This window comes from Sorex fumeus, unplaced genomic scaffold (genome assembly GCF_029834395.1).
Source record: "Sorex fumeus unplaced genomic scaffold, SorFum_2.1 ptg000072l, whole genome shotgun sequence".
NCBI lineage: Eukaryota > Metazoa > Chordata > Mammalia > Eulipotyphla > Soricidae > Sorex > Sorex fumeus.
Window position 1 is genome coordinate 39,609,461 of NW_026606129.1, and position 23,597 is coordinate 39,633,057.

General features: G+C 46.1%; 1 protein-coding gene across 1 annotated transcript in view; it reads right to left on the minus strand.

Moving 5' to 3' along the window:
• The window catches only part of TRANK1 (tetratricopeptide repeat and ankyrin repeat containing 1), a 116,869-nt gene that overhangs the window by 19,446 nt on the left and 73,826 nt on the right, over positions 1-23,597 (minus strand). The window contains exons 10-16 of the mRNA XM_056129092.1: positions 17,806-17,967; positions 16,328-16,582; positions 14,525-14,692; positions 11,012-13,876; positions 6,949-7,148; positions 6,544-6,681; positions 903-1,046 (exon numbers count right to left, since the gene is read on the minus strand). Coding sequence (XP_055985067.1) covers positions 903-1,046; positions 6,544-6,681; positions 6,949-7,148; positions 11,012-13,876; positions 14,525-14,692; positions 16,328-16,582; positions 17,806-17,967 — 3,932 coding nt within the window. The remainder of the gene's footprint in view (positions 1-902; positions 1,047-6,543; positions 6,682-6,948; positions 7,149-11,011; positions 13,877-14,524; positions 14,693-16,327; positions 16,583-17,805; positions 17,968-23,597) is intronic.

The following is a 23,597-nucleotide window of genomic DNA, read 5'->3' on the forward strand; positions in this document are numbered from 1 at the left end:
GGCTATGACTCAGACACAAAGAGGTCCTCCTTGATTAAATAAATGCACACGTCAAAACAGGGAAGCTTTTGTGGATACCCGAAATGTATGCATAGCTTGGCGATGATTTAACTTCTATTTTTGCAGAGCCTTCTGGGCATTTACAGAAATAGTCTGATCACCGTTATTCTGTTGTTGTTTGTTGTTTGCTTGGTATGAGCCAGAAAACTAGGACAATAGCTTCTGCCCAAGTTTTTGTTTTGGCTTGCTTCCATTTTCTCACCCTCACCCTCATGAAGTTCCCATGAGCCTTCCTCAACTGGGAACACACAGACCTTCTTCGCTTTGGCCTCCCCTTGTGGCTGGGAAACTGGGTCCCTCCCAGTCAGGTCTGGTAGGTGGAGTCACCATCATCAGTCTCCACTAACTAGAGTCCTGGACTTCACTTCTGAGTTCCCACATGAGACAAAAGTCACATTTCCGAACAGAGCCAAGTTCAAAGGTGCCACCTTCCCCTAACCCCTGTCCACTTTCAGAATGTGCTTATCCGGCCCAGACACAGATCTGCTGAGAAAAGGGAGTTTGTTAACACTGTACCTCTGCTCCTCCCTTCTCCACTCGCTACTCCAGGAAGGTCAACCAGGTGCAAGGCTCCGTCATTTTTCCTTTCGGGGTAGGGTTGGTGGCACACCTACAGTGCTTGGAGGTTATTCCTGGACCTGTGTTCAGGAGGGCCAGAATTCCCAGAACTGCTCAGGAAATTATATGGGATTCCTGGGATTCAAACCATGGTCAGAGAGGCACAAGTGCCTAACTCCCGTACTATCTCTCTAGCCCCAGTGCTCCTCCTTTAATCACATCACCTCAGCTTGTTTATAGGTTCCCCTAATAAGTGTGAGTGAAGCCAAACAGCAGAAAGTCACCTTGTACATTTCTGGATTCACTGTGAGAGACCGCCCCTGAGAGGAGCTGGGCTTTTCCAGGGGCACTTCAATCAGTGGCTGGTTCTCTTGGAAGTCCGATGATGAAGGAGTAAATGAGGAAATGATCTTCCATTCCTTGTAAGCCTGAACAACAATGACAAATTAAAGACCAACGGAATGTGCTGGGGCGCTACACACATTGCTTCCCTAGGTCTCATGGAGGATGGAGCCCTAGTCCAGGGAGCAGGACTTCAGCCCTGACTATGAAAAGGGACATAACCCTCGAGTCAGGGAGATGGACAGAAACTCAAGTTGCAAAGACAAGGATCAGGACTCCCCGGACACCTGGTCCATGGGCCAGGCACATGTGACTATTTGTGAGAGATAAAGGCTTAGGGGCCAGAAAATTCTTATTGAAATTTGAATTCAAACAAGCAGTTTAAAGGAACCAAGTTTCCCTGACCACATTTGAAAAAAGTCAGCAAATGCCGGTTAGGACAATAGCTGATAAGAGACATGGAAATATTTTGTTTGTTTGGGGCCACACCTGGTGCTGCACAGGGTTTACTTCCGGCTCTGCACTCAGGGATCATTCCTAGAGGTGCAAGGGGGGAAACACATGTGACCATGTGACACCAGATATTGAACCCAAGTCTACCGCGTGCAAGGCATGCACCCTACCCACACTGGAGAATATCTCACATGGTTACATTTCTCTAAATTATTCAATCATGGCTGAAGCATTACTCAGAGGTAATGAGGTACTCTGTGCAAGGCAGAGATTCTAAGTCAGAGTTAGGACAAGTCATATCTCAATTCTTCCACTTATTGGGGTTGGAGCAAAAGTGCAGCTCGTAGGGTGTTTGCCTTTTACCTGGCCAATCTCTTGGTATCCCATACGCTCTTCCCTCCACATCCCCCCCACACACCCAGATCACCACAGCAGTTAATTTCTGAGTGCAGAGCCAGGAGCAACCCCTGAGCATCACCAAGTGTGACCTAAAAAGCCAAAACTAAAAATACTCGAAATATTCTTCCTCTTATAAGCTCTATCACCTAAAAAAGGGCTTTTTTTGTGGTCTCACTTTCTTGCTCTGTGAAATGGGCATAAACAATCCTCCATGTTTGTTGGGAAAATAAAAGGAGATAATCAGTATCAAGTGATTAACACAAAGCTTAATAAACAGCTGATATGCTAGTTATTTTTCCCTTTCCTCAAACCTAGCCCCCAAAATTCCAGTGACTGCACAGACCAGGGACTGGCAGGTTTTCACCTCAGAGTATTTCTGGCTTCACAGACCATATGGTCTCTCTCACAACGACTCAGTCTGCTGTGGTGCAGATGTAACCACAGACATTCTGAGTTCCAAAAACACTTTATCTTTAGGCTACAAAACAAAACTTTTACATCATTTTCATATATTTGTTTTCCTTTCTTTCCCCCCACCCATCTAAAAATGTGAAAGCTATTGTTAGCTCTCAGATTATACAAAAATTGTCAATGGGCAGGGCTCTGGTCTCCATCAGATAGTGTGTGCAGGCTCAGGGGAAGCTGACAGGTAAAGATTACAGACGTTTTTTAGAATCTAGAATTCCACTGAAATTTCACATGTCATAGTCTCTTGGCCTGGTGCAATGTCACTGATACACCTTTTTCAGGAGGATATAAAAGATATCAAGCTTACTTCCTCTTTTACGAAAATCCTTAACTTATATGCAACTCAAAACAACAGTGAGATATTGTCTCACACCACAGAAACTGGCACACATCAAAAAGAACAAGAACAACCAGTGCTAATGTGGATGTAGGGAGAAATGGACACTAATCACTGCTGGTGGGAATGCTAACTGGTTGAATCTTTGGAAAACAATATGGCTTTTCTCAAAAAAAAACTAGAAATTGACTTTCCATATGACCCAGCAGTACCACTCCTAGAGTGCAAAAACAGCAGAAATGCCATCTGCACTTCTATGTTCATTGCAGCACTATTCACAATAGTCAGACTCTGAAAACAACCCAAGTGCCAGAGAACAGATGACTAGATAAAGAAACTATGGTACATCCACACTTTGGAATACTACACAGCCACCAAAAAATGAAGTCATAAAATTTGCCTGTAAGTAGATGAACATGGAGAGTATCATGCTGAGTGAACTGAGTCAGAAGGAGAGAAACAGACACAGAATGGTTGCAATCATTTGTGAAAAACAAAAAAAAAAATAGCATGAGACTAATACCCAAGGAGAGAGGCCAGGAGGATTGGTCCATGGTTGGAAGACTGCCTCTGGGGCTGGGGGAGAAGGCAGTTTGGATAGATAAGGGACCACTAAGAAAATGATAGTTTGAAATGATCAATCTGGACAAGAACTGACTGCTGAAAGTAGGTAAAGGGACAATATCTGATAATTTCTCAGCACCTATATTGCAAACCATAGTGCCCACAAGGAAAGAGGAGAGAGAGAGCGAGAGAGGAAAGAAGAAAAATGCCTGACACAGATGCAGGCTGTGGGCGGGGGTTGGTAAGGAGGGAAACTGGGAACACTGGTGGTGAGAAATGTACACTGGTTAAGAGATGGGTGTTGGAGCTGAATGAATATGACTGAAACCCAATCAGGAACAGCTTTGTAACTGTGTATATCATGTGATTCAATAATAAAAAAAAGAAACTCTCAACTTAAACTATGTAAGTATTAAGTTAACTGTGTTCAACACTATTAACAGGACAATGTCATTGCATACCACCAGTGGCTCACACTAGAATATGGTTTCATTAGCAGACTGCGGCACCTGTGGCAGTGCATCTTATGCAACAGCTGCTATCCTACCAAACTCTGGGACTCATCACTGGTTTTGAAGAATGGTGAGTCCTTAATCCCTGACAAAGTGGGAGGTTAAATAAAAAGATCTTTTGAAGACAGACTTATGAATGTCCTCTCTGGAAGGCTGTTGTTTCATACAACTGAGTGCTGTGCTGAGGAGAGACACTGTGCCTGGCGATGAGAGGCTCTCCCTGACCCAGCAGGTGGCAAGAGGCCTGGAGGGCAAGGGATGCATAACAGATTCAAAACTGCTGAGTGAAAAAGCAACAGCAGCTCACAGGGCACAGGATGACCCTGTTTGGATGAATAAAGCACGTTTTACTTTCAAGACAGCCTTAGAGGAGCATGTGTGTTTGCAGCAAGAACCCCACCTGGCCCGCAGTACTTGAGGCCATAAAGAAGCACTTAGGTCTGCGGGCTTCTCCTTATTGGCATTATAATAGTAGGAGAGGAAAAGACAACATAGTAAGGTCTGTTCTCTAAACTAAACAACGCATGAAGTCATGCATGAGTGAAGGAAACCTTTCAAGTCCACACTAGAGGAGTATTTGGAGGTGACTCGAAGAATGACTGTCCCCTTCCCGAAAAGGAGGCAAAATCTGATAGGGCAAGGATTTGCCGTCATCATTGCCTGGTTCTGGTGACCATATGATTGAAGAGGTAACAATGATGTCCTATAAAGAGAAGAATCACGAACCTGAGCCTGTGTGTGCACATGCGCTTACATGCAAACTTGATAGGTATGGCAAAAAAAAAATGTGCCTACCAGAAATATAAACAAGGAAGAAGAGGCAAGAGATGGTGAGACAAGTTGTCTATCCACATCTCTCTCTGTCTAATAGTCCCATTCAGCAGCCTTCAGCCAATCATCTCAAGGGACACCAGACAGAAGCAACCAGAGACCTGGGCGACCAGGACTGATGCAATCTCTGTATTTCCTCTGCTTTGATGGATGACTTGATGAAAGCATTTTGTCTCTGTTTCTACTGACTGATGCTTTTTGATTTTGATGCTGTAAATGCTCAACTAAGGGTACACTGTGTGCCAGGGAATGCATACCTACCATCCCAAGCACCACATCAGAAATCTTTGTAGCAGTATTACCATGTACATAGAATGAAGCAAATGTTACCAAACAAGTGTGCCTGTGGTCATTCTATTTTCATGCAACTCACTGGTGGTAGCTCAGGGTCAAAAGACCCAGGTCTTTGGATTTCCAGGACCAAGGTGACAGAGTACCTTTTTTTTTTTTACAAATGAGTTGTCAAGTTATAGAACCATATGTCCGAGAGCCCCTTGAACACCTCACTGAAATACAAACATACAACTGGGATTTAATAAAGGACAGGAACAATGGAGTCTTACCCCTTCCTCTTTTAGGAGAGTCTCAGTCCAACCATGACCAATGGATGTATTATGAGAAAAAAATAGTTAGTCCTCAGAGGTTTAGATTAGCTTCAGGATTAATGAGTGTATCTGGTTAGCAGAAGTCAATAGAAAGGAACAGACTTAAGGTTTGGTGATGATTTCCTCTTTATGGAAGTTTGAGAAGCCAATTTGCATGCGGGGCTTTAAAAGGAAGCAAGTAAGGTAGGAAGATCATGAAATTTAAACTCAAATTGGAACTCAAAGGGACTGACTTCATTTTAATACTCCACCATATCTATTATGACTGGGTAATTGCCTTAATTTCCATGATCCTCAGCTTTATCTCCAGAATAAGGGTGATAAGAAACAAACAAACATGCAACCTCAGCAGGTTGATGAAGGATGAAGTGAGTGACTTTACCAACTGTAAAGCACCCATAGCAATATTGGTGGTAGGTACTGGCAAGGCAGACATGGCATTTTGTTTTCTTTTTTCCTTTACGAACAGAAAAATCCTAAGAACTCTTTGAAACTGTGAGTTCTGGGGCAGATTTTAAGGTGTCAAAGCTAACAGTGTTTCGCAGGGGGGCATGGTCAACAGCCCCTTCAAACATGCACCATGTGCGGTGGGACCAGGACATGGCAGATAAGTCACCAAATGGCGATCCCACTGTAAAACCGCCAGCCAGTCGGTGGCCCTGCCAAAAAAACAGGCGGGTGAAGAGAAGCCTGTGGCTAGAAAACCAACACCAACAGCCAGGGTTGGTGGATCTACCCACAGTGTAATGAGTTCATGGGAAAAGATCACCCCTTGGGACTCAGGAGCCAACTCAAGTGGTGGACTGGCATAGACATTACTGGGGGGTCAGCCGGGGACTCTTTCACTGCCAGTGTCTGCACAGGTAGCAAGCAGTGGTGGCAAAGCCATGCGGAGGATGTCTCTTGGGAGGGTGGCTGTTCTCGTCCCCTGCATTACCTGGTCCAGTGGACAGGAAGCATGCTTCACCCATCTTCCCAGAGTTGTCTCTTTCTAGGCATTGACCTTGCCCCATTCTGTCCTCCCAGGATGACCATGGCTAATACTGCCTTCATCTGTAAGCCATTCGTTAGCGCTCATTCCAACACAAGCATCCTTGGGAGTCAAGGATAAGGCAGTGTGGTAAAAACAGAAACTAGCACTTGGGTACCAGGTATTCAGAAGAGGGTATCTGCCAGAGGGCAGGGCAGGGCACGGGGAGAACCAGCCCACGACACATTGTGAAACAATCCACAGCCACTGTCAAAATCCACATCCAAACACACAAAGCCCCACACTCAGTGGATGGTGCTCCAGAGCAGAAACAGGCACATGTGGCAAACTCTCCGCTCCTCGGCTCCAAATTCTCCATCCTGGACAGGAAAGGAGGCTCATACATATATAAGCATTGTGTGCAAAAAGTTCAGCATGACATACCTCAGAATCGGTGAAAAAGTTGTAAAGGAGGACATCATCAAATTCTAAGCCTTTTGCTTCATAAACTGTTAGCACAAGTGCCAACCCCAACTCTTCTGGAATTTTCTCCTTTGCAGTTTCATTAGCTACAAGGATTACCTGAGTGGGGGAAAGGGTGAGGTAAGAAAGGAAACATCAAATTTTACAAAGTGAAATCTAGGAACGCTCGGTCTATTTTTTAGGGGAGGCTGCTTATATATTCCAAAGAGAAGAGAAGTTGATTATTGATTTGCCAGGCAAGTCAGTCACTTGCCTGTCTCTGGAACTGACACACTGCAGGAAAGGGCTATTGAATTCTACCTCATGGAACAGTCCAGCCCTTCCAACCTTTTTTATTCGCTCAATGCCTAGTCTCATGATACTCACCTGGTGGGCTCCAAATTCAATGGGTTGGGTTTTCCTTTTGTTCCCTCGTAGCAGAATTGCCAAGTCACTTACACTACAGGACTCCAGGACAGTGGGTCTGGGGCCATCAAAGAGGCCAGAATCTCTAGGAAGGCGATCAAAAGATTCTGGGAAGTAGAACTGAAGCAAATCCACCACTCCAGAGGCTAGATTGAGGATTCCTGGGATTAAACAGAAGATGCAGCAGAGGTTGTACAAATGACAGGATTTTGTTGTTGCTATTGTTGTGTTGTTCTGGTTTTGATTGGGTTTTGCTTAAGCAATATTGGTTCTGAATGTGTATATATTTTTCTTTTTTTCTTTGCAAACTCAATACCCATGAGATAAACACTTTAGCTCCAAGCCATACTACTCTGGGTACAGTGGGGAGGGGAAGAAGAGAGGTGACAGAAAGAGAGAGAGAGAGAGAGAGAGAGATGGATGTTGCTGTGCTAAGAAGCATTTATGAAAGCTCAGTCCTGACCTCTAAAAACCACCTCCCAAAGAGTCCATGAAGAACTTATAATGGAATCAGAGTTCTTAGAACACTACTAGAAGGGGCTTGTGTCAATGATAAGGAAACAAGAGTTATCCTGGAACTTCTCACTGCTGCTCAAAGCACTGGACACAGAGTGTCCACAGTAACAGCAGAGCTGGATGGTAGTGAGGGGCAGCAACCAAGGCCTCTATCACCTTTTGCACTAGGGTTATACCTACCTAACAGGAATACACAGGGGGAAATGTCAGAGCCGGTGAGAACACGATTCACCAGAGCTTTCCCTCTGGCTTTCACACCTTGTCAAAGATACTATGAGGTAAAATTGAGATGTAATGATGCTGAATAAATATCACTGAATGCCAGGTATTTTCCCAATAAGACAGACCCTACAATCCTGTCTTGACAAACACTGACTCAAAGGTGCAAGTTTGTAAACTCCAAGTTGCAGGATCTGAAGTGCCTGGATACAAATCCTCCCACTGTTCTCAGAGGCCATTGGCTCAGACCTGAGGGAAAACTATGATTTTGGTAGAACATCATGAAATGTACATATATGTCTCTACGATTATTACCAAGCAATAAAGGGAAATTTTACTGATATTATTCAATGTATAGAATGTACAGAAAATGAAAACTGGTGGGACTGACTGGATCTCAGCAAATAGGCTGTGGTGTGGATCAGCATTAATGGGAAAGTGAAAGAAGGGCTCAGGAGAATTCACAATGGGGAAAAGTTTGGATCCACTTAAATGTCCTCTTAAAGAATCAGGTAAGTCATTTTGATATAAATATGAAGTAATGATATGGGCTACAACGTGAATGAACCTGGGCAACATTATATTAAATGCCAAGCCTGACACAGAGGGCCACATATTGTGTGATTCCATTTATATGAAATTTTCAGAAAAGGCACATCTGAGAGTACATGAGTAGTTTTGGAAGATATGAATGGCAGGAGCAGAGAATGAGTAATGCCTGCTAATCTAATGATGAAGGTTTCTTTCTGGAGTAATGAAAATGTTCTGAAATTAGCGGTAACAGCTGCACATCTTGTGTTTGGCATATCGAATACGTCACAGGGAGCTTGCCAGGCTCTGCCGTGCGGGCGAGATACTCTCGGACATCTTGTGAATATATTAAAACTAGCCAAACTGCACACTCTAAACAGATATTATTGTATGTGAATCTCAATTTTCAAAAAGCATAAAACAAAAGAATCCTTTCAGTTAATATAGCATATATTCACTAGTAGCATATATTCATTAGATAGTAAATGAATGTGATAAATACGTATCTTGTGTATAGAGAAAAATTACTATCAGAGAAAATGAAACAAACGTTAATAGTAGTATTTGTATCTTGGAATATTTCCCAAAAATCTCGTATTTCCTAATGTCTCTATAATAATTTATTCAGGTTATTTCTGATTCAACATGAGAAATACATTCACTCAAGTCTTCCATCCAAAAGCTGGGATATTAGTTCACATAGCAACTGTCTGAATGAGTTAAGTATCACATTATAAAAGGAAAAAAATCAAATAATAAAAAGCATTCACAACAGCATCCATTCACTAAAAAAATGGGAAAAAACTGAGCCAAAGCCACGAGCAGAGTGGCCAGAGCAATAGTAGAGCAGGCAGAATACTTGCCTTGTATAATTTAGTCAACAAAGGTTCAATCCCATCATCCCATATGGTCCCCCAAGCCCCCACCAGGAGTGATTCATGAGAGCAGAGTCAGGAATAAGCCCTGAGCTCCACCAGGTGTGGAACCAAAACAAAACAAAATCAATGAAGTCAATAAATAAACCAGGAGCAGAAAACTAAAGATAGGAATGCAGGAGCTCCACTTACTAACTGAATGAATCTCTTTTGGAGACATGAGAGTGATTTTGAGTCACACCCAGCAGTTCTCAGGGAACCACATGCAGTGCCTTAAATCAAACCAGAGTTGATAGCATGCAAGCCAAGTGCTTTAACACTCTCTCCTCTCTCTCCCTCCCTCCCTCTCTCTTCCTCTCTCTCCCTCTCCTTCCCTTCGTCCCTCCCTTCCCCCCCCAGCATCACATACATTTCCCCCAAATCCCTAAACACAAAGCCAGGAATAAGCCTTGAGTACTGCTAAGTGTGACCCAAAAATAAAATCATAATATGAAACCAGCTACAGGCACCTCCTTCCTGTTTGTCTGGCATGGTCTCATTAAAGTTTCTGGGGGCTGAAAAGTTATTAGAGAGGTTAACGTACATGTCTTGTTCGTGCTCAGTTCCAGTTTGATTCCCAGAACATGACCTCTCTAAAGCATTGATGGATGCAGCCCTGGAAGTTCATATGCACCACCAGGAGCATCGTGATCCATAAGGATCATTTGGTGTGGCCCTGGGGGCCCCCAAACTCAGGGTGGCCAGAGTAATCACCAGCACCAGGGTCTGAGCAGCACGGCATCCTTGGATGGCCCCTTGCACGGAATCACAGGTTAAGAGTTGCCAGGAGTATCCTCAGCACCACTGGGAGGTTAACCCAGTGCCTGAACGTACAAAATAACAGTCTCTATTGCTTGGGGACACATGCAGGACAGGACAAATTTAAAAGTGCTCTGTAGACCACATTAGGCACTGGGTGGTGCTACTGAAGCCCTCTCTACCTCACTTTACTCTTTGGTGCAATGGGAATGATGCCTCCATTGTAGAGCTGCGAGGAGTAAGCACAGATACCACCAATAAACAGCATGGCGTGGTGTCTCACATCCAGAATATCCAACTAAGTAAGAATATCTAACTAATTTTTAATACAAATGAAAGAACAATTAGGAGGAGGAACTTCCCTTTCAACAATTTTTCAGAGGAAGTTGGACATCCATAGAAAAAGAAATTAATTACTATAGACAATATGAAAATGTAAAACCTTTGACTTCCATATTTTAATATCAAGAAATACCCGTATTATTTTTCTCAGACTCATATGTGGCTATAAAGAAATTTATATATGTGTGATATAAAGAGAAACATAATTACAAAACAGCAAATTAGACAAAGGCAACAGAACCTGAGAGCTGGTCAATGGAACAGAATAGTGGTGGGGAAGGGGTTATGGGACAGACAGAAGAGGAACAACTGAGGTTCAAAGTCAAAGCACCTGAGTGTGCATCACCTCTCTCCCCGTCTCACCCCGTCAGGTCTTCTGCTTAGAAGCTGTTTAGGACTAAAGACTTGCAACTGGTGTTGCACACACAGAGAGGCTTCCAAGGTGCCTTACCAAAAAAAATTCACTTTAAACATTCTCCAATACCTCTGCAATACCTCATAGCAAGCCCTTAAAAGGTGACGACCTAAAGGCCATCCACTGGACTCAATCACAGCTTAAACTACCATCCTAAAATGAACAGTGGCGACAAGTGAGCAATCTTACTTATGAGGGCACCCACTAGCAAACTTCAAGATGATAACCTTAAAAAAGTTTCCCAGAGCTTGGCTGCAGTTTCAGCAGCAGCCCAAGGGCATCTGTCCCACCACCTCCCCAAGACGGAGGCAAGCCAGGGCTGACATACCCGAGTGGGACCTGTAATTCTGGTACAGCTGGTGGATCTTCTTGGGTTTCCGGACAGCACACTGCTTGTCAGTGGTGTTCCTACTGGCATAGTGGAACAGAGAGCGCAGGTCGCTGAAGCGAAAGGCCACACCCTGCATGATGCTCTGGGCCGTGTCCCCGGTGAGGAACATGGCATTGGGGTCATTGATGCATTTCATCAGCAGCGCCAGCTCAGCCTGGGTGAAGTCCTGAATCTCATCGCCGTACAGCTCGTGGATGGACCACGGGAGTGCCTTGAGCTTCGACAGCCTGCACGACAGGTTGTACAGAACATCCTCTTCATCAAAATAACCTTTCTGAGATCTGATCTGCTGATAGAGGCAGAAGAGATTATAGATCTTGCTCCGGTCTTCCTTGAAATTGGGGGACCGTTTCCGCCCTAATTTCTTATATGCTTCTTCTGTGAGACTCCCTTGGGGGGAACTGAGGGCCTCGAAAGACCCCTTCAGAAAAGACTTTATTTCCTTCCAGATGAGAGCAGGGTTATAGGAGGTTTTCCCTTTGACCATTTTGGGCCATATTTCATTGGTGAACACTTCGAATGTCACATACACCCGGGGATCACTGTCACCTGCGCGTGCTTCTGCGGCTTTATCCTCCTCCCCGCAGTCGCCGTCCATCTCGGCTTCCTCTTCGTCCTCTTGCCAATTGGGGATGCTCAGCTCCTCCTGAGCGGACCACCCCACAATCGTTCTTTTCAAGCTGCCGTCTTCATTCCTCAGGAAGAAGGGTTTGGGCAGTGAGGCGTCCAGGAGGAGAAGCAGCTGCTTGGAGGTGACAAACAGAGGGAAATTCTCATCCCGCAGGTCCTGGAGCTTGTAGACATTGGACTCCAAGGGTTTGTAATGACTGGTGGCCTTGGTGGACTTGGAAAGCTCAATGAAATTCCTTTGCACCTCCTGACACAGGACGTGGTTCTTGGTCACGAAGATCTGATGCAAATGCTCCAGCTGTTGGGGCAGCTCATCGGCACCTATGTCCACCTCTTGGCTGTGCCCTGCTGGCTCCCCACTGCCTCCCCCTGCCCCAGCTTCACTCTCCTGTTCCTCCTCTATGCTGTCTGATATTTCCACTTCAATGGAGCCTTCCTCTTCCTCCTCCTCTTCCTCCTCCTCTGCACCAGGGCCTTCCTTCCTGGCTTCCACTTCCAACCTTCTCCTAGGCAGGATTGGCTTGGTGAGGAGCGGACTGCCTGCCTGATCGGCTTTCTCCCAGTACACGTGGAACTTCTTCCACAGTCGGTAGAGGCAGCAAGTGGTCTTCCCAGTGCCACTGCGGCCAATGAGGATGATGGGCTCCAGCGGCCGAGGGTTGAGATCAATCACAGCGTACTCCAGCTCGCCCACGCGGAACGGGTACTCCACCGTGGCCGTCATGTCATTGAGGATGTTGCAGGCCATGTTGGTGCTGAAACTGTGAAACTTCATGATGTTGTATTCTGTATCCACTGAGCTGGCGGGCGGGAAGTACTCGGTATTCATGTGTTCCCTGCTCTTCTCTGCCTCTGTGTCCTCCACATAGCAGCGCGGGATCCGCTTCTGGATTTTCTTGTTGGCTGATACCCGGCCTTTGTTGATGCCCTTCAGCTTTTTTCTCAGGACACAGGAGAAGCCCCGGTCGTAGGCACTGCAGATGGCCCTAATGGAGTCGGATAGTTTGCAGTGATCCAGCACGATGTCCCAGATGCGAATGATTTCTGTGTAGACCCGTCCCGACTTCTCCATGGGCTGCACATTCCGCTCTGTGGCGAAGATCTTCTCCGGGTTCTCGCTGCAGCGTGGGGAGAAGTCGATGGCCAGCTCCCACAGCATCCGGGCTCCTTTGTCGAGTTTGGCCTCAAAGAGCTGGATGTTTCCCTTCAGATGCTTCAGCCGTTTCTGTAGGCCCTGAGTCCACTCACCGTTCCCCAGCTGCTGGATGGCCAGGATGATCTTCTTCTTTATGACCTTCGTCATGGCCTTGCTGGACAGTTTTTTGAGCATTTCGGAAGTACACTCGATCTCCCATGTCATGTTGTCAAAGTCCTGGAGACAAGCCTCAATCTCCTGCATGCCCCAGTCGTCCTGGTCCTCACTGCCCTCTTTCCTGAGGAGGCAGGCAGGAAGAAGCGGGCCTGTCTGGCCACAGCCCCCCACTACCTCAAGGGCAGTGGGGTCATCCTCGCCACAGTTTGTGGCCCCCAACCCCAGGGTTTGCTGGAGCTTGTTTCTCTTTACTTCTGCGCCAGTCCCTGCCTTGCAAGGCTTGGAGCTCTGAGGACAGTCCTCTTGCAGGGATGTCTCCAGTTCAACCTGCTGAATCAAAACCGTGATATCCTGCACAAGGCGGTCTCTCAGAGAGCAGGAGCTGGCGTCTCCGGTCTCTGGCCTGCTCAGCTGGGCTTCAGGAAGACTTTCCCAGCTGTCCGGGACCTCAGCCTCTTCAGAGCACGGTGGGGACTTGAACGAGCCTTGGCCCTTGAGTGACGGGTGCCCAGGGGTGCCCTGCCTCGGGAACCTGCCTGGGGGCTGAGCAGCAGGGTCCTGCCGGACCTTCCGCCTGTTCTCTGTCACCGCTTTGTTCCAGGTCAAAAGCAAAGAATCGTTCTTCTTGATCCGATGGCGTGCATCTTTTCCTTCCTTGTTCTTCAGGTTCAAGTTAATGTCAAACCTTGCCAGCAGCTCTATGAGTTTCCTTGTGTGCTTCATCTTCCCCTTCTGGAAGAGGAGGTGCATTAAGGTATTTCCATTGCTATCCTGGACGTTGGGGTTGAGGTAGTCAAATTCAGTGGGGTTGTACCAGAATAGATCCAACAGGTAGCTGAGCAAGTTAAAACCGATGTTGACTGAAAAACATAAACAAAAACCCGTGAGTACTCAGCTGCTCTTCCTGGGGACAGAAGACTCCTGAATTTGATAGAGACACCAGCCTGGGGCATCTCAGAACCCTCCCCTCAACTTCCCCGAAGTATGTGATATCCATTAAGCAACACAGCGATTTCCAACTAGGGAGGCTCTTTGCTCCTCAAAGGTTGCAACGAGGAAAGGGTTTGTGGCATTTAGCTTCAGGTGGTGGCAGGGACACTACAAAACACGTTTCAATTCATAGAACTGGATGATAATAATAATAATGTCAATAGTGCCAAGGTTTAGGAGCCTGAAGCCAACTTTAATATTCCAGTAAGATGCTTCACATCAACAACCTTGAGAATGGTATAAACAAGTGGATTGTGTTCATCCACTACAGCCTACCAACTCTGAAACTTAAGGGTCCTAATGTTCCTCCCTTCCCCCCACCATTCATATTGATCACACCTCCTTCTCAAACTGCAGTAAGAGGCCAGGGGAGACAAACAGGCTTGGATCTGAGGTGAGCTTTCCCACTCTTTGTCCCCAGATGGTTGGTTGTCCTAGAGGGGAAAACCAAAAGGCACAGCATCGTCTCTCCCAGCCAGACACCTCAAGGACAACACATTGAGAAACGCAAGGCTTACCTTGGATGTCTAAGAAGATGTGGAGTGCTGCATGCAGAGGCGTATCGCCTTCCGTGAGAGAGAGGAAGTGCGGGTCTGCACCCCGGTTCAGCAGAACAAAAGCCAACTCGAAGTCTTCGTGTTCGAGGCACACAGAGAGGGGTCTTTCCTGGAGACCCTCAGGCAAGGCTGTAGGAGGTGAAGGGCACCTGTGAGACCTTATTGCTACGTTGAGTAGGGAACCCCTGAGGAAGGGGCTCTTCCACCACCGATTCCAAGGCAAGAGCACACCCCTGTCACCACCATTGTTCCTGGTCCAGCTCCTTCTGGCATTCTGTCATTGGGCCTGGCCTCTGCCACCTCTGCAGCTGCCCAGCTGGACCACAGAACCTGTCGTACAGAGGGTTCAGAGTGACCAACAAGTGAAAACTCCATGTCTGTCCCACAAGGCAGGGAACACAGAGTCAGTGGCCAGGGCACTTGTGTTGCTTCTGTGAGCCTTCTCTAATAATACCCAGCGTGACGCTAATGTCACCTCACCTGACATCTCTCCTCCTGCTCTCACCTTCCTCTGAGCAGAGACCCAGTAATGTTGCATGCTCTGCAGGCTTCCTGGCCCCCATCTACAGTAGTGCATTGGTAGTCCCCAGCACTGTGTCCCCACCCCTGTGTGCACACACCCCTCTCTTCTTTTTTAAATTAAAAAACATGTATTATCATTTAGGCATCCTGGTTACAATAGTGTTAGCCTTTATAGCATTAATGTACAAAGTTACTGCAGCCAAACACTTCAAAGTGCGCAGGGCCCTCTACCACTGTCCCTATGTCACCTCCCATGTGCCTCTCTATTCTGGATTCCCAGCAGTTCATCCCAAATACACTCTCAGTAAGTGCTTGCTGACTGAAGAAACAAAGCCAGGAAGTCCATGACACTATAATTCTGTGCAGGGCTAGTAATGCCCCACGCATGGAATGGGTTTGAAGAAATAAAAAGGAGAAGGTATTCCACCTATTTCCCACAGAATGCAGAGAACCAATGCCTAAAAGTGTTGTGTGGGACTTAGAGCAGAGCCCAAGGCCCTTCCTCAGAAAGGCCTTTCCTCTTCATCACAAAGCCTGCAGTCAAGCACACTGACAGGGAGCTCCTCCAGGAGCTCGCATGCACAAACTCACTTACTACGAAGAACATCCCAAAGAAAGAGTGACTATTGCTGTCCCATTTCCTAAATGAGGAGCTGCAGGCATAAATAGCATGCCCAAGGCCACACAGTTAGTAGTGGCATCGGTGGGGGTTGTGGGTGAGGGCGGGAAGAGTCTGGTTATTTCTAAATAAGGATAAAATAAAACCCAATCCAGCAGGATGTCTGTGCACTTCAGACACACAACCCGCCAAGTGTGGGTGCTGATTACAGCGACAGATGTTTCCACCCACCAATTATTTGACAATCTCTTTAAAACACACAGCCCAACTCCCCATCTACTCACTGGGAAGAGAATGCCATGGAGTTTCATGTGGGGCAAAGGCCCACAAAAGGCCAGGAAGATATGACCACTGAGGGTTAATCCAGATGCAAAGGCCTTCACCTATGTGCGCCTTCTCACCCAGGAGAAGAGAGAAGACAGTAGAGAGGAATCGTAACTGCAGGGTTCCTGCCAGGCAGCACCACTCCTGGGATCAGCCCCATCCCGGGTCTCAAACAGGACAGAGGACAATGGAAGAAGGCCAGGCTGAACGGAGCCTCTAACAGCAAGTACGGGACGCTGTGGCAGGTGACGAGCGCAGAACCACGGACAGCTCTCCAGGATGACCATTCTGGTTCTCACCTCCTCCATCGATCAGGCGGTCCAGAAGCAGGGTCCTCCGGTGGTCCCAAGTGCTGAGGTGCGGGATGACAGAGCAGAGGTCAAGGTCCGAGAAGCAGCAGGCTCGGAGGACAAAATCTCCGAGCGGGGGCTCCCCACTCACTTTGCGAGTCAGCAGCAGTAGCACTTCCGGCCACTTGTGTCTTTCTAGTAAAAACTTGATGAAGGCGTTGGCACAGTCATGATTAATGTCACAGAACAGGTCGGGAGGAATTTCTTTCCAAAATGAAAGAATATAGCACACAGTGAAAAACGGTTTCTGCCACCAACCACACCCCCATATATACATTAACAGTTGGTTACCAGTGAGTAGTTCTAAGCACCATGGAAAGTGAAGCCAGTACTTAACTAACAAGCATGCTACTTGACTTGTGAAAGTCAGCCTGAGCTACTCAGGATGATTAGGCTTCCTAAGGAGAGTATTGCTGGGTCCAGGAGAGCAGATTGCTGGCTGGGTCATCCAAAAGAACAAATGGAGAACAGGAATTCTACTGAGTCAAAAGGGAAAGAGCCCATGACTCTGATATCAACAGTTTTATAAATAGTGGAGCCTAAATAAAAAAATGAAGAAAAGATAGTAAGGCCTGACTCAAGTTTTGCATATTCCTGTTTCTAGAACACTGAAACACAAGGAGATAGTATCAAGAATGTAGGGTAATGAGGAAAGGGTGATTTAACTTCAACTGTTGACTTCGCACATGATGCATGTTTACAATGGATCTCTACAAATGTAATGGTTATCCCAGTTCATACTGCTGATATATTTTAAGGGTAAAATAATATTCTATTGAAATAGATCCTTACTGAATAGCAATGGAAGCTTAAAGGAGCTAAGTAATTGGTCCAAGGTCACAAACTTGGTAAGTGGCACAGCTGAGACTGAAATGCAAAACTCCAAGCTTATCTTCTGCTGCCTGCTCGGAGCTGTAAATGCATCCGGGCATCACCTATCTGCATTCTCTGTAAGACTGAGAAATCTCTGCCCCACATATGGTAGCAGTGATGCTGTACGGACCATACTGATGGCTGATTTAAGAAATACTAAACTGCACTTACTGGGGTTTTTGGAATCTTCCCAAACTACCAACAGTTTATCCTGTAAGTTCTTTTAGTAGTATCCCAATACCCTCAGAGGAAAAATTAACATTCAGTTTCTACCAAAATTTGTATCAACATTAGCCAATATGTATAGAAGTGTTTGTGGTATTTTTAAATAATTTTGTTGGCAAAGGATAACTCTAAGAGGATACATGTAAAATAAGCACCAGGTTGTTCAACAGTCAATAACAGACTTTCCACTGAATAATTTTGTCTTCTTAAATGCTTTTATACGGAAAAATTATATTTATCTTTTAGCTAATTTTTAAATATATGCAAAAAAGTGTTTTACTGAGTATGAAGCTGTTTTAATATAACTAAATACTGTAGGAAAAATTTACCTTGCAAAGAAGAAAGGAGGCGCAAGAATCTCTGAACCACTTCGTGCTTTTGAAAGTTTTTAGGCAATAACCAGTTTCCTGAGCTGAAGTATTTCACCAGCTGCTCCGAGGCCTTCCGGAAAATGTCACTTTCACTAGTAGGTCCATCACAATTGTTCAGTCCTGCAAAACAATATCTGGTTAAAAACATAAAAAGCTACTGAAGACAGAGACCACTGATTCATAACTGCGGACACGACCAGAATTCACCCCCTGGGTCCGCACATGCTTCGCCCTATGACTGACTCTGCAGCTTCTCCCATGAAGAACTGAAGCTGCTTCCCCTCTTCCACCCTCCATTCTGGCCTGGCATCCTGACTTGTGGGTGAATGGATGCAGTCGCCGTGACGTTCATGCAGGCTTGAAGTCTGGGCACCAGAGGTCTTGCAGAAATTCTTTTCACTCTCTTGGGTCTCCAGTTCTTGTTGTGCTAACTGGTTTAAGCTAGTTTTCTGGAGGGTGAGAGCCCAGCATGGGACAAGAGGAATCATCCCAGGTGTCTATGAAACATCCTAGCCAAGATCTGCCAGGCATAGAGACCTAGAAGAGGTTAGCTGAGATGTTGGCAGGAGTTTAGGTCATAAGTAAAATCAATGCTTGGTGTTTGAAGCCATAGTTTGCTATAGAGTGAGAGTTAACTCATAGACTAGTTCAGGAAAGTGAAGCAGGAAGATGGATTCATGCCATGGCAACATCTATCTACCCAAAACTCTAAGTCTAATCTACAAGGCAATAGAAAAAATCTTGAGCAGAGTCATTTCTACAGCAGAAGATGGGATGACACTATCTCCTATTTCAGCTGATTCGTAAAAAGTAAATCATACAGACAACACCCACGGACAGAATGCTGAAAATAAGTAAATTTTTATTTGATGTCTGATTATGTATTCAGAAAACACTTTAGGTAGAGGAATATTGGTACTCTTGTGATGACTGTGGTCACACAAGCTGCAGTAACATACCATTTTAAAGAAGTGTGAAATTGTACCCCAAAATATAGTCATACAAAAAGTGTTAGCTGGGGCTGGAGTGATAGTACGGCAGGCAAGGAGCTTGCCTTGCATCCTGCTGACCCTGTTTCAATCCCAGGCACCATGTATGGTTGTCTGAGAATCCCCAGACATAACTCCTGAACACAGTGCTGGGAGTAGCAGCCCCTGAGCACTGCTGGTTGTGGGTTCCAAAACAAAGGGAGGAGGAACTGGATATTCCTCCTACCAATGAAAAAGGCCTGGCCCACAGCAAAGTACCATTTCATAGAGAGATGAGCACATACCCAATGGTGTATTTTAATAGGGTAGGAATGCTTTAGAATAAATGGAATATATGAAAATGAGAAAGTTTTCAATAACATGTACCCTGGCTTCATACAGGGTTCCTTGGCAGCAGATCCTGAGCCAAGGCTCTGGGTCCAGTTGCTTATGAAACAGGACTCCCATGCAGGGGAAAGAGCAGTGGGGATGCCCCCACTTGACCATGAGCTCAGGCTCACTATGTCCCTGAGGGCGGATGTGCTTGAACCCTTAGGGGAGTTCTGGAGTGAGTCACATCTCACTGTTCCTATGTAAGAAAAGGAAAATGGGCTTTCAACATCTCACATCAATACTACTTGTGACAAGCTCTCTAGGAAGTTCTAAGTTCTCAGGTGTTTGTGGTGTGGTGCAGTGTGGAGTAGTGTGGTGTGCTATTTGTGGTGTGGTGTAGTGTGGTATTTGTGGTCTAATATTTGTAATGTGGTGTGGAGTGGAGTGTTATGGTGTGGTGTGAAGAGGTATGGTGTGGTGTGGAGTGGTATTGTATGGAGTGGTGAGGAGTGGTGTGGTATTTGTGGTATATTTGTAGTGTAGTATGGAGTGGTGTGCTGTTTTGTGGAGTGGTGTGGTATTTGTGGTATATTTGTAGTGTAGTATGGAGTGGTGTGGTAAGGTATTTGTGGTGTATTTACAGTCTGGTGTGGAGTGATGTAATGTGGTATTTGTGGTGTATTTGCAGTGTGGTGTGGAATGGTGTGGTATGTAGTGATATGGAGCGGTGTGGAGTGGAGTGGTGTAGTGTGGTATGGTAAGGAGTGGTGTGGAGTGTTGTGGTGCAGTGTGGTGTGGAGTGGAATGGAGTTGAGTGATATGGTGTAGTGCAGAGTGTTGTGGTGTGGTGCAGTGTGGTGTGGTATGGAGTGGTGTGGTGTGGAGGGGTATTGTGTGGAGTAGTGTGATACAGTGTGGAATGGAGTGGTGTGTGGAGTGGAGTAGAGTGATGTGTGTAGTACAGAGTGGTGTGGTGTGGTGTGGTGTGGTATGGAGCGGTATGGTGTGGTATGGAGCAGTGTGGTGTGGTATGGAGCGGTGTGGTGTGGTATGGTGCGTTTTTCTCCCAGGGCTGCACACCTGCAGGGCTGATACTCTACTGCTGAGCTATATCCCTAGTCCTGCACTTCAGGTTTGAAGAAATTTAAGCAAAACGGTCTATGAACCTACTGTTGTCCTTGTAAATACACCGAAGGTCCTGGTTTTTCAAAGTAAAGGGACACTCATGTCAGAGAGCACTCAAAGAGAAAAAGAATCTTAGAGGACCCAAGGAGGACCAACATTGTGCCTTCTCACACACACCTGGATCACCTTTCAACAGATCAAGTAGGCACCTGGGAAACACACACACACACAGCAACTTCCAGGGCAAATGCAAAACAAAAACAGAAACCGTCCAGCTTCACCTCAGCTGGAAGCCTACCCCAGTAAGACTGAAGGACCCCAGCCGAAGAGAAGGACTACATGGAGGGCGGGATCCACAGATCCCGAAGGAAAAAAAAAAAACAGGTTCCAAAAAGAGCCGAGATCATCCGGAAGTCCCAGATGGGGTAGGTACCGCATCCCGCCTCCCCCAGATGGAACCACAGTGACCAGAAGCCTCTACAAGCACAGCTCGAGTATGCGGGAACTAGGACTTTTCCTCAAAACAAGACATCTCTCTATATACAAAGTGATCCATGGGAAGTAAACCACCCAACGTTTCTCTCTGAAAATCATAGTTAAGTTTGGAGCACGGCCACAGCCCCAGAAATACAAGGACTTAATGCATAACCCAGCAGCTTGGAGCAGAAAAGTGAACGGGCTATGCGTTAATCCAGGCCATCATGTCTGTCTGGAGGGGAAAGGGTGTTGCCCCATTCGCCCTCTCTTCTCTGGAAAGAAGGATGGCAGCCGCATGGGGGCCTTGTGGACAGCAGGTATGAGCCGGGGGTGTGGGGGCGACTAAAACCTCATGGGAAGGGGGGCGTTCCAGTCCGTCCTTCACGCCCTACCGAGGTCACCAGTTGCCCCCCATGAGCGGCTCTCCAGCACGGCCACAGCCCCAGAAGCACAAGGACTTAATGCAGAACCCAGCAGCTTGGAGCAGAAAAGTGAAAGGACTATGCGTTAATCCAGGCCATCATGTCTGCCCGGAGGGGAAAGGGTGTTGCTCCCTTCCGCCCTCCTCCCTCTGGAAAGAAAGATGGCGGCCACATGGGAGCCTTGTGGATAGCAGGTATGAGCCGGGGGAGTGGGGGCGACTAAAACCTCATGGGAAGGGGGTCGTTCCGGTCCGTCCTTCACGCCCTACCGAGGTCACCAGTTGCCCCCCGCGAGCGGCTCTCCAGCACGGCCACGGCCCCAGAAGCACAAGAACTTAATGCAGAACCCGGCAGCTTGGAGCAGAAAAATGAACGGACTATGTGTTAATCCAAGCCATCAGGTCTGTCCGGAGGGGAAAGGGTGTTGCCCCAGTCGCCTTCTCCTCTCTGGAAAGAAAGATGGCGGCCGCATGGGAGCCTTGTGGACAGCAGGTACGAGCCGGGGGAGTGGGGGCGACTAAAACCTCATGGGAAGGGGGGCGTTTCGGTCTGCCCTTCACGCCCTACCAAGACCACCAGTTGCCCCCCACTAGCGGCTCTCCAGCACGGCCACGACTCCAGAGCACATAAACCAATTTCTTAACTATCTGACTTTCAGTAGAAATACTTCCAGGGTCAATAAGTAAAATAGCAGAAATCCAAAACCAACATTTAATTCTTGAACCCAGCTGTAGAAAGCAAATCACTTCACAATGCTTTTTCAGCATGTCTGATTTGGGGGGGGGGTAAACTCTAAATAATAGTGGTGAATCTTTTATTGAAACAATGAATCTAATCAAAGCAGATAGAGTGTTAACTAGAATTCATCTGCCCCACAGGGACTGGGAGGGGTGGGGGGTGGGGTTTTATTGGGGTTCTTCATGGTAAAAAAAAAGTATTGATAAAGGGAAATGTGTTTGATATTTGCATGACTGAGACCTAAACCTGAAAGCTTTGTAACCTTTCCCACGGTGATTCAATAAATAAATAAATAAATTTAAAAAAAATGAATTCTTCAGGCCAGAGAGATAGTACAGCACTATCAGTACAGTACAGAGATAGTAACACTCTTGTCTTGCACATGGCTGACCCAGGTTCAACTCCCAGCATTGCATAGTGTTCACTAAGCACCAGGAGGGGTGATCATTGAACACAGAGCCAGGTGTAAGCCCTGAGCATAGCCAGACAAGGCCCCAAAAATAAGGGGGAAAAAAAGACTACATAAGAAAGCAAACCAAAACCAAAAACAAAGAAGATTAAAAATGTCTGTATGTAATTATAATACAATTTATATAAAACCTTTCTCTTTAAAAATGTTCTACAAGGAGGCTGGAGCGATAGCACAGAAGGTAGGGTGTTTGCCTTGCACGTGGCCAACCCAGGTTCAATCCCCAATATCCCATATGGTTCCCCCAGCACCGCCAGGAGTGATTCCTGAGTTCATGAGCCAGGAGTAACCCCTAAGCATCGCTGGTTGTGACCCAAAAAGCTAAAAAGAAAAAAATGTTCTACAAGGGGCCAGAGTGATAGTACAGCAGTTAGGGCATTTGCCTTGCATGTGGCTGGCCTGGGTTTGATCTCTGGCATTCTATGTGGATCCTCCAAGCATTGCCAGGAGTAATTCCTAAGTGCAGAACCAAGAGTAACCCCTGAGCATCACCAGAAGTGAAAGAAAAGTCAAAGAAAACAGAGAGAGAAGTTCTACAATGATCATTCTTAACAAGAATATAAATATATTTGAAATAAAAATTAAGAGAGTTTAATTAGAACTGGGCTCTGCAGTGTTAGAAAACAGACATCACTACTTTGAACATATTTTTGATTTAAATCTACTTTCAAAATAAAAAGTAAAACTGTTTTATTACATAAGATTTTATCAATTAAAATATATTTATCAAAGAAAATTTAAATGCATAATTACTGATGTGTATAAAATTACCGAATCATAAATATTCTTTTTTTTCAGGCAGGTGGCTTTAGGGGCAATGAGTCTTATTTTCCTTTCTTGTATTTTGTAGATTTTCTTTTAAGAAAATATTCTGCTTTGATTAATACTATCAGGGAGATGGTATTTAAGTCAATACCCCATGCCGGCACTGGCTGGGAACAGGCCACTACGGTTCGAGCTGGGGGCTGTGAAGATGATGAATCATGGCCTCTGAGTCACAGGGCATCGATGGAAGAAATCAGCACAAAGAGAAGGTTACAGCGTACCCTGAATCCTGAGCTGTAGGGGCCTGCGCGGGCAGAACAGAGAGCAGCTAGCACCCCACGTCAGAACCGGAAAGGAGAGAGAAGCTTCAGAGCCATGATCTGTTCACACCCTAAAAGGCACTGGTGAAACAGACTGACACAAACAACTAAGAAAAACAAAGGCAGATCTTGT